This window comes from Oryctolagus cuniculus, chromosome 17 (genome assembly GCF_964237555.1).
Source record: "Oryctolagus cuniculus chromosome 17, mOryCun1.1, whole genome shotgun sequence".
Classification (NCBI taxonomy): domain Eukaryota; kingdom Metazoa; phylum Chordata; class Mammalia; order Lagomorpha; family Leporidae; genus Oryctolagus; species Oryctolagus cuniculus.
The window spans coordinates 43,942,150-43,952,890 of NC_091448.1; the positions used below are offsets into that span (position 1 = coordinate 43,942,150).

Genomic DNA, 10,741 nt, shown 5'->3' on the forward strand with positions numbered 1-10,741 from the left:
GGGCAGCAAACCAGAAAGGCCTCTGGCCAGCAACTGCCCCTGCCTAGGCCTCTGACCCAGGTGGCCTCTGTGCTCACAGGTGGTCCCACGAGTACCAGGAGGCCACCATCGAGAAGATCATCCGCTTCCTGCAGGGCCGCTCCTCCAGAGACTCATCCGCAGGCTCCGACACCAGTCTCGACGGTGCTGCACCGATGGGCCCGGCCTAACCCGGCCCCAGGTCCCCAGCCCCGCTGTGACTGGCACTGCCATTGTCCCCACCTCAAACGGGCCACCTGGGCTCGGACAGCCTGAGCTCTGCTCAGGTAATGGCTGTCCCTGTCCCTGTCCACATGGCCCAGCTCAATCCCACCTGGCTCAATGTTGGGGGGAGGGAGCCAGGCACTGGTGTGGGGCCTCCCACCTCCCCCAGGCCTGGCCATGAGGTCCTCTGTCTTGGCATGGGGATGGTCCCAGCCCAGTTCTGGAGATACAGGAGGTGGGGCGGGGGCTACCGCAGTCTCCCTCCTCCTGCCCTGACAGCAGGCAGCTTGAGTAGGGGGAAGGGTTTATAGGGACCCCAAGTCCAGGTGCTTGTCTTCCTGTGTGTGTGACACAGGAAAGCAGGACTTACTGAAAGGCAAAGGGACACAGACGTGAGGGCGGCCAACCCCAGGAGGGAGAACTGCCCCCATTCGGGCTGGGGTCGTCCTTTTTATAGGTGGGGTGGTGCTGGAGCAGGGCCTGATGGAGTGCTCCAAGGAGGCAGGGTTTGGGGCGGGACTGCAGCACACGTGGCGCGTGGCACCTGCTGTGTGATGGAACTGAGGCTTGGCTGCATGAGTGGGTAGGCCGAGCCTTCAGCCATGTTGAGTCAGTACCGAGAGACGGGCCTTGGCCTGGGAGTGTAGGCAGTCCTCGGCTCCTGTGGCTACCTGCCTATCCGTGTCAAAGGTGCACATCTCGCAAGGTCCTGGGCAAGGAGACAGAGATGGGAGGCCAGCAGTGGTTCTCCACCCAGACTGTGCCTGGCCCCTGGGCTCCCTGCTTCCTACCAGTCTGTGGCCTTGCATCCTAACCACTCGAGGCCCCTCTCAGCCTGGCGAGGTCCCAGACCTCCTCCCAGTCTTCCACTGGGTCAGCTTCCTCTGCCACATGACTCAAGGTTGGTCCTCACTCTGGCTGACCTGCAGCTGCACCTGGCTTTGCTGCACTCGCTGGTGCCCAGGAGCCTCCTGCTTGGGCCTGTGTCTGGGCAGGGGAAGCCATATCTCAAAGCCCACCTATCCCATGTTTTGGTGCTGTGCCTCTGGTTCCTGCCTGGCTTGGCCCAGCTGGCTTCCCCAGACCCTCACCCACCTAGGGCTGCCCACCACTTGCTCAGTGGGGAAGGGGACCAGGCAGTCCCAGTATGGCAATCCCTGTAGCCTGATAGAACCTAGGATTGTCACCTAGGGCCATTTCTCCACCTTGAACGTGCATTCCAACAGCCTGGGAATCTTTATTAAAATTCACTCAGGAGACTCAGATGGGGCCTGAGATTCTGCATTTCTCACAGATTCCCAGGTGGACTGACACTGGTGGTCGCAGCAAGCCTCTAAAACATGAACAGCCCCCACACCTGGCTATTTCCCAAACACCCCACTCGATCGTCTCTATTTTCATCCCACCAACCCCATCTGCTATTAGACCCCCACTCCACGGGTAAGGAAATCGGGGTTCAGAAAGGTTGAGTGTTCTGTCATTAGTAGGCAGCCCCAGGTTCCAGAACCAAGTCTCTTGGTACCCAGGCCACTGGCAGAGGGTCTGCCCTCCTGAGAATCATCCCAGAGGCTGCGTCCCATGCAGAGCCGCTGCTTCCCCCTGGCCCAGAAAGTCGAGCGATGGGGGCTGCCTTTAGACACACAGGGCTGGCGCAGGGGCCTCGGGTCTCCCCTCCACTGAGACGGAAGGACGAGAGAGCAGCCCCTGCAGTCACCCCTGCTGGTGCACCGTGCAGCTGGCCGGAGCCTGCCCCGCCTCTCCCCTCCTGGGCCAGCTCAGCTGCCCAGGTCATGCCTGGCTCTCGGGCCACAGCATCAAAAAGTCAAAGGTCCAGGCTCAAGGCTCCTTCCTTCCACTCCCTGCCCGTCAGGTACAGCTGAGCCGGTCCCAGCCCTGACTCTGGCTGGGACTACACTTGACCTCCTTCCTTGCGCAGCACGAGCGTCCTCGTGCCAGCTTGGGGCTCAGCCCTGGACGTTGCCCTCACTGGGCAGTCAATAGTACAGCGAGTGAGCCAGGGGAAGCTGTCTTTTTGTCCCAGTCTCTTCCTCCTGAGGCCTTCCCCGGCAGGATTCAGGTTTCCTGGTTTCTCTGTAGGGTACACTGCTGTGCTGCCTCTGTCTCTGGCAATTAGCACTCAGCCCCCACCCAGAGCAGCCCAAGTACTGGGCCTCCCGCAGCCACGCCAATACTGTTCAGGATGACTGCCCCGCCACCCCCACCCCTGCTGTGACAAACACTGCTCAGGTCACAGGCAGGGCATGCACCTGACCCCCCGCGGCTGACCCTGAGACTCAGGGCTCAGCAGCAGCCTGTCCCCCAAGGCCCGCTGACACAGGTCTACAAAGCCAGGATTTTCTGCTTGGCTGGGCTATAGCTGCTGGCCCTGGGCTGGGGCTGAGTCAGCTAGGTCCCTTCCCCACCTCTCCGCAGGGGCCAAGAACTGCCCAGGAACACTCAAAGTCCAAAAGTCCAGTCGCAGTTCATTCTCCCTCCAGGACATGTCTCGGAGCATCACTAATCGGGTTTCTTGTGCAGGAGTGGTCGCCATGGTCCCGCTGATCTGGCCCTTCCTACAGGGGCCTGCCCAAGGTCTCCCAGCCAGAGCACGAGGCCAGCTCACACCGCCCCCCTCTTCACAGAATCCCAGTGGTCACTTAGGTCTCCCATTTATGGTTGGGAGGGGGCAGGAGGCTGGAAATGGGCCTGGGCTACAGAGACCCAGCTGGCCCTGGCTGGCTCTGGGCTGCATGATTTCCAGCTGGAAAGCTGGCTGGTGGGGCAGGTGAGAGAGAGAGGGTAGAAGTGGCCGCGGGCTCACGTTCAGTTAAGTACTGCCTTTCAGCTTCAGGTGGAGACCTTCCGAACTGCCTAGAAATGGGCGCTCCATCCTCCAGGAAGCTGGGCCCCTGCATCATGAGGAGAATCAGGGCCAGCTCCCAGGCTCTGCTGAACGGAGGCCCGAGGGATGGCCTCAGCACAGCTCTGCTGAAATGCCAGGAGTGGGAGGCGCTGCAGGTGCTCCTGCCTGGGCTGGGGTGGGGGGAAGCCTGGCACAGGTGAGTCAAGGAAGGCTCTCACTGGCTCTCGGCAGCAGGCAGCGGGGCCTTCCCCTCCTGCAGACGAGGCCCAGGCTGTCCATACCCAGTAGCAATCCCAAGGGCAGCTCAGGGGCTCCTGCCCAGCCCAGCAGCTTCTGTTGTCTGACCTACGCCAGGCAGATCAGGAGCAAGAAAACAAGCCCACTGCCCTGGGGGCTGGAACGTCTGAGCCAAATGATTTATTGTGACAAATGGCGCTGTTAAGCCAGGGTTGGGCAGGCATAGCCTAGGGTTGGTTCCCAGCCAAGCGACAGCAGCGCTCTCCTCCAAGGGGCACCAGATCCCTCCCACAGCCGTCCTCTCCCCAGGGCTGCCACTGGCCAGGCTCTGCACCCTTCACTAAGGAGTGACAGGTGGCTGCTGGGCACACGAGGGACCTGGGACTGAGGGCTGTACGGTCTGCTAGGAGGAGAGATGGCAACCTCAAGCTTCACCAGGTCCCTGAAGTGTCACCTCCAGCAGGAGCTCTCTGCTCCCCGGAGGGGTCACCTTATGCTGTCCCCTGTGGGAGTGGCCGGTCCAGATGCTAATCAGAGGCTGGCTTAGCCGTGGACAGGTGGTACTTGAGCACCTCGTCCAGGGGCAGCACCGTCCTTTGAAGGGAGCGCCAGCGCTGCTGGGCTCCTGGAGGCAGACTTCCACTGCTTCAGGTTCACTCTGGCCCCCTTGCCCTCTTGTCTTCTGGTCCGGGTAGTTCGGGGCTCTGGGGAAACTGCTGGAATTCAAGGCGAGAACTAGCCTTTTCCAGTATCCTATAAGAGACCAGAGAGGGGTTGAGATTTGACAAGGGGGCCCCTCAACTCTTGTCTGGAGAAGAGACAGGGGCCTTACTTGGGTGGGCTGGTTCAGGCGGCTCCCCCCACCCCCCAAGCGGTGAGGTGGAGGACAGTCCCAGACCCCAGACACAGGGAACTCCGAGAAGGAACTCTTAAGATGACAGGGGAACAAGTCAGCGGGCCAGCCCAGCCACAACCAGCAGAGGGAGCTTTCTGGCTTCCCTTTAGCCCGGTTCTACCACCACAGGCCCTGCTGTAAAATGGGAACAGAGAGGGATGACGCAGACAGGAGGAGGGAACACGGCCTTGTGGTCAGCATGATCCATCCTGCCCTCTGCCTCGGCCTTGGGCCTTGGCCCCCGAGGCATTACACAGCTATGTGCAAGGGACGCATCAGCCTGGGATGAGATACCACCAGGGCACGGGTTCTGGGAGTGAAGCTGCCTCTTCAAGGATGCAGGGGGTCTCTGAGGATAAGGGGTTCCCCAGGAGCGCTCACTGGTCAGGGCCCTGCCGTACCCAATCAGAGTGGCCGGGATGAGGAGGAGGCCAGCTCCCAGGAGGAAGGGGAAGCCCTTCATGAAGTTCAGCGTGGCGGGGTAGAGAGAGTTGAAGATGCCGGAGGCCGTGAGCATGGCCAGGTTGTTCACACAGGCCACAGCAGAGAAGAGAGCACCTGTGAAGAAACGAACACCGCACTCCGGGGTCTGAAAGGCCCAGCTGTCCACCCCAGTACCACGGCCTCGGGGCTGTGTGACCGGGGCAGTCACTTCTCCTTCCTCCCCTGTAAATACTACCACATCATGTGTTGGGATTCCATAAGGCCACTCATGGGAGGCACCTGGCCCAGAAGGGCTGCCAAATACTTGGTTGTTATTAAATACACATTAAAAGCATGTGTGATCTCGTCTAACACAAGCCTGATGAACTCCCTTGCTTTGGTTTATCCTGTTCGGCGCCCTCTCCTGCCTGGGATTAACCACTGGTTTGAGTCCCAGGTCCAACACTTAACAGCTGTGCGATCACTGAACACTTGGCCTTCTGGGCTGTGTTCCTGCTCTGACAAATAAGGACAGAATCCATCTCACAGACTGGCAGCGACACGAGGTTCACACGCAGTGCACCCACCGGGGCCTGGCCCCAGAGGCAGCTGTTGGTGAGAGCGGTTCTTTCCTCCCGTTTGCCTGGCAGCTCTGGACACAGCACAGGTGCTGCAAAAGGGTTAACTGAGTGAGTGGATGAAGGCACATGGGTTCTGGGGGCACCAGAGCCCAGGGTGGGCTGTGCCTGGCACCAGCAGGTCCTCCTTCCAGGGCAGATGGGGAAAACTGAATGAGCCGGCTGTTTCCAGACGGGCTATACAGGCCCCGAAGCCTGAGCAGCTGTTCCTTGTAGACATGCCAGCAGAACCCACAGATGGCAAAGTGAGCGCTGACCCAAAAGAAGCTGGGCCGGAACTCTGTGAGAAGGACCTGCAGGTGTCTTCGTGAGCAAACCACTCGCGTCACAACGAGGAAACCGAAGTCGGCGACAGAGCCAGGACTGAACCCCAGAGCTGAGACCCCTGGCCTTAACAACCGCCCTTGGAGTGCACCCTGGCTCCACCATTCACCTTGGGCGAATCACTTCACCCTCCAGGCCTGTTTCTGCATCTGTCACTTGGAAACAATGAAGCCTCTGTCACAAGGTCCTTTGCTTCCTCTGGGCTTACATACTCTGACCCCATGAAGCAGGAAACGTGGCATCATTGTGCCCATTTTACATATGGGAGAGCTGAGGTCTGGACAGAGTAAGTGCCCTAGTTATCCTGTGCTCTGCTGAATGCAAGTTCCAACTCTGATGTGAAAACCCAAGGTGGCGTAGACCTCCACCAGCCCCGGGCAACTGGACACAAGTCCGTCTGTCTCGGCCATTTACTTCTCCAGGGGAGGAGGGAGGAGGGCGAGCTGCCCACCAGCCACAGGGGCCTGTCTGCCTGGTCCAGGCTACCCTGGACCTGAGGAACCTGACACTCACCCTGCTCCGACTCGCTCACCAGCCTGGACAGCTTGGCCCGGATGATGGGTGTGATGACCAGTGACAGGAAGAGCAGCCCGTACCCTGGGGAGAAATAAGAGCTCGTCAGGAAAACGGGGTTGGAGAAAGGGATGCCCATATCTTGATTTGGACTTCTGGCTTCTGGCACCATGAGAGTGAATTTCTGTTGCTCACACCAGTGTGTGTGGCCTCATACAGCCCCTGCAGGAGACAAGTGCCAGCGAGGAGGGGTGCGGCTCGGCGAGGACCCAAGAGTTCCTTCCACAGCCGGTCATGTCCAGGCTGACACCCACCATGTACCCCAGGACCGTTTCTCGCCCTCGTGCGACTGCTATCTCCTCAGCACTGCAGAGTCCGTGAGCTCAGTGCCCCCTCTGAACGCACACCGAGAGCGCCCAGAACAATGACAGCGCCTGCACACTCCAAGCAGCCGGGTTGAAAGCTGTGGTACTGAATGGCTGACTTGGTACACAAATTTGAGGGCTCAAACTGTCCCTTCTAAAAAGTTAACTTCCTCATTGTCTGGCCAGCTACCCTTTGCCCATTCCAAAAAGAAAAAGAAAAGGAGGAAGCAGAGAGGGGAAGGAGAAGGCAGATGAGAAGAGGAACTCAATAAGCAGGAATCTCCTGTGCGTGGTCTAAGAAGACTGTCTTGGGCTGGCGCTGTGGCGTAGTGCGTAAAGCTGCTGCCTGCAGTGCCAGCATCCCATATGGGTGCCAGTTCCAGTCCCAGCTGCTCCACTTCTGATCCAGCTCTCTGCTGTGGCCTGGGAAAGCAGTAGAAGGTGGCCCAAGTCCTTGGGCCCCTGCACCCACATGGGAGACCGGGAGGAAGCTCCAGGCTAAGTGAACCAGCAGATGGAAGACCTTTCTTTCTCTCTCTGCCTCTCCTTCTCTCTGTGTGTAACTCTGACTTTCAAATAGATTGTTGGAAAAAAAAAAAAAAAAAGAGGAAGACGACTGCTTTTTTAAAAAAATCCCAGAGATGGAGCCAGCATCATGGCACAGCAGGTAAAGCCGCAGCCTGTGACACCACAGCCCGGCTGCTCTGCTTCAGATCCAGCTCCCTGCTAATGTGCCTGGGAAAAAGCAGCGGAAGATGGCCCAAGCATCTGGGCCCCTGCACCCATGTGGGAGACTCAGATGAAGAAACCCCTGGTTCCTGGCTCCTGGCTTCAGCCTGGCTCAGCCCTGGACATTGTGGCTTCTAGGGGTGAACCAGCAGATGGGAGATCTCTTTCAAAATAATAAATAAATAAATAAATCTTAAAAAAAAAAATCCTGGGGCCGGCGCTGTGGCATAGGCTAAGCCTCCACCTGTGGCGCCAGCATCCCATATGGGTGCTGGTTCAAGTCTTGCTGCTCTAATTCCAACCCAGCTCCCTACTAATAGCCTGGGAAAGCAGTGGGAGATGACCCAAGTGCTTGGGCCCCTGCACCCACACGGGAGACCCAGAAGAAGCTCCTGGCTTCACATTGGTCCAGCTCTGGCCATTGCAGCCATTTGGGAAGTGAATCAGCAGACAGAAGACCTGTCTCTCTGTCTTTCCCTCTCTCTGTAACCCTGCCTCTCAAATAAATTAATAAATCTTTAAAAAAAAAATCCCAAAGGTGGCCAAGGGTACCTGAGGGAGGTCCTGTGGTTCTTATCAGAGCAGTAACAGGCATTTAATGACGTGGACTTTGTTTAAGAACACCGTGAATCGGGTGTAGAAGGCCAAGGGGTGAAGCAATTAGTGTGTGAGCCATGCTTTTGTCTTCTGCTCTGTATTACTAATAGTTACGGTTGATAATGTGGGTTAATCACTTTGGCTACTGAAGGCCTATTCTGGCCATATATCACAGATGACATTAATCCAGTGCAGGTTGCGGCCATGACACCGGCATGAGCCACATTTGGGGGCAGAGAGGGGCTGGCCCCCAATTTTCACCCAGTGCCTTTGGATCAAGCTGTGGGCCCACACACGTTACCTGTGAACATGAGGGGCGTGACGGTGGCGAACGCAAAGACCACCATCCCCACGATGTTGAAGGCCAGGCCGATCTCAGCCACCCAGCTGTCGGTCAGGCAGCACTGCAGGAGGCGCAGGCCCAGCAGGCTGGTGAGGTAGGGGAGCTGCTGGGCTGCAGACCCGTAGCCGATGAGCCTGGAGTCCCAGCAGAGGGGTGAGCTCAGCTCATAGAGGGTCAGGATGTCCTGAGCCCCAAAGTGCACAGCGAGCACCACGAAGATGGACAGCGAGTACAGGGCTAACTGCTTCCTGGACTTCTGCGGGGAGGGCACCGCGTACAGCTGGATAATGGATCGGTGGTGACGGAGCGTGAAGAGCCGGGCGGGCTCCGGCTCCTTCAGGGTCTCACCGAAGCAGAACGCTGCGTAGAGAGCCATGGCTATCAGCAAGGCCAAGGCCAGCCAGAAGGGGTTGGTATAACCCTGGGCCCGCAGCCAGTGGCCCCCAAGGAGGCTCGCCAGCATCCCCGCCACACCGATGCAGGCTTCCAGCACGGCCATCCGGAAGGTGCGGCTGCGCCTGGAGCTGACATCTGCCACGGAGGCAAAGCTGGCAGCCAGGAGGCCCCCGAAGTCCCCCAGGAAGGCACACAGGATGCGGCCCAGCACGAAGAAGCCGACGTGGAGCTCCAGCTGCACCACAAAGATGGACACCACGACCTGGGCCAGCAGGCCGAGCGAGGACAACACCAGCAGGGGCCGGCGGCCCACGCGGTCACTCCAGGCTCCCAGCAGGGTGGACGAGAAGAGCCCCACCAGGAAGCCTCCCAGGTTCATGTAGAGGGTCCAGTGGGAGGTAAGGGTCTCCACTCTCTGTGGGGACAAAATTGGGAGGCTGTGGTCACTCCCTGACTGCCCACCCTTGGGCACACGGCCAAGAAGAGGGCTCGAGGGATGAGGCCGCTCTCTGGAGCCCTACAACTCAGGGCCTCTCAGGACCACGGCACTGGAGGGGGTGTGCGAACTGGACCCAGGGCCCAAGCCCCTACCCCTTCGGTTAACCCTCCAGCCAGGCTCTACCCCTCTCAAGCCCACTTCGCCCCGGCCCTGCTCCCCACCTTCTTAGCACAGTCCCAGACGCCCCCCACCTTCCCGCGGGCCCCGCCCCTCGGCTGCCCCCGCAGGCTCGCGCGCGCGCGCGCTCCGGGCCCGCCCCCTGCCCGCCTCTCGCTCCTCCCGGCCATCGCGTACCTGCATCGTCGGGTTCGCGCTGTGGTTGCCGCAGCCCCCCCTGTCGCGGGTGCCATTGTAGCCAAGGTCGGCGCTGAAGCGGTGCCATAGGTACTGCGTGGTGAGCGGGCCCTGCAGGACCAAGGCAAAGTTAGCCAGGAACACTAGCGGCTCCACGGGGCCGCGGCAGAGCGCGGCCGTCACGGAGCGGGTGCGCGGCGCGCTCGGGGGGCTCGCGCGCCCCTCCATGCGCGTGCGCGGCGGGGACGGCGCGTGGCTCGCTCGCTGCCCGGGACCGGCGTCTGGAGCGCGCGTCTGCTCTGTCTGCGCGTGCGCCCGGTGCTCCTTCTTAAAGTCTGGCGGGGCGGGGCCTGGGACCTCCGGCCCCCAGACTCGTCCAGCCCGCTCTGGGCCGGGTGTGGACCGGCCGGGGGCCCTGCGGCCCCGGCCCGCTGAGTGACCTCATCTGTATCGTGCGCAGAGCTGTTGCCCTGAAGCCCTGGACCCTGAAACACGCTGAACACTAACGAGAACATCAATAATTAACATTTATTGAGCACTTACTATGTGCTGGACACGGTATTGAGCTCTCTGCGCACATTAATCTCCCGATAGCCTTGTAGGCTAGATGCTGTTAACGACCCGATGTACAGATTTGGAAGTTAGGTCAACGGGCGCTCGAGGCGCACACCCGCCTCCGGATGCCCACACTGGTGTTCTGGGCCATGACGCCGAGGGCATGCGGGGGTGCGAGCGCCGCCAAGCCGCGCCGTCCTCTCAGGTGTGCCCCTGCCTCTCTGTGCCTCTGTTTCTTCGTCTGCAGAGGGGGTGCAGACAGAACCGGCCCGAGAGAGCCGCGAGGGAACAGAGCCATGAGCGTTACTGACAAGCTGTCACTTGCTCCCTCGCGTCCTCTGATCCTTTTCTGCGACGCTCGTCGTGTTTCAGGGCCGAGGGTCCGAGTCTGCAAGAGGAGAGCCTGGGGCGGCCCTGCGTGCGGCCGGTGCCGGGTGCTCCCACTGTAGGAATTAGGCCAGGAGGCAGTGCCTGCTGTGCTGCTGAGCAGCTCAGACCTGTTTGGGCTTCTGTTTTATTGCCTGTGAAAGGCAAGGCGACAGCAGTGCCTGCCTTGCTCCCCACTCACTCATTCATTCATTCATTCATTCATTTGTGGGACGCCCATCTATGCCAGGAGGGAGCACTGTGAACATGGCAGGGAAGGAAATAGCAAAGCCCTCACCAAGTGCAGCCGTTTGTAGAGCAGTGGGTGAGACCCAATCAGGATCCTACTAATCCATGTGACGTTCCACGACGTTCCATGGGATGGGGGCCCCAAGGGCACTAATGCCGGCCCTGGTGGAGCAGGAGCTGCGAAGGCCTCCCCTGGGATGGAACCGGGCAGC

At 59.9% G+C, this 10,741-nt stretch overlaps 2 protein-coding genes across 4 annotated transcripts in view; one reads left to right on the top strand and one right to left on the bottom strand.

Annotated features, from left to right (window-relative positions):
• Positions 1–5,038, top strand: part of SARM1 (sterile alpha and TIR motif containing 1) — a 24,289-nt gene extending 19,251 nt beyond the window's left edge. The window contains exon 9 of the mRNA XM_051824610.2: positions 80–5,038. Within this exon, the coding sequence (XP_051680570.1) occupies positions 80–209 (130 nt within the window). The 3' untranslated portion in view covers positions 210–5,038. The remainder of the gene's footprint in view (positions 1–79) is intronic.
• On the bottom strand, positions 3,509–9,812 carry SLC46A1 (solute carrier family 46 member 1). Of its 3 annotated transcripts, XM_008270662.4 has the most exons (5): positions 9,360–9,799; positions 8,129–8,981; positions 6,137–6,220; positions 4,640–4,796; positions 3,509–4,096 (listed from the first exon to the last, which is right to left on the bottom strand). In XM_008270662.4, the coding sequence occupies exons 1-5, from the start codon at positions 9,585–9,587 to the stop codon at positions 3,997–3,999; spliced, it is 1,422 nt and encodes a 473-aa protein (XP_008268884.1). In that variant the 5' UTR covers positions 9,588–9,799; the 3' UTR covers positions 3,509–3,996.
• Between the last annotated feature and the right edge of the window lie 929 nt (positions 9,813–10,741).

What these genes read in the sequence shown, in the direction of transcription:
- SLC46A1 (XM_051824396.2), bottom strand. Translation starts at nt 9,587, where the DNA reads ATGGAGGGGCGCGCGAGCCCCCCGAGCGCGCCGCGCACCCGCTCCGTG. An exon ending in CACGCCCCTCATGTTCACAG is followed by an intron (nt 6,221 to 8,128) that starts GTAACGTGTGTG and finishes ATTTCTCCCCAG; the next exon opens with GGTACGGGCTGCTCTTCCTG. An exon ending in GGTGAGCGAGTCGGAGCAGG is followed by an intron (nt 4,797 to 6,136) that starts GTGAGTGTCAGG and finishes GTTTCTTCACAG; the next exon opens with GTGCTCTCTTCTCTGCTGTG.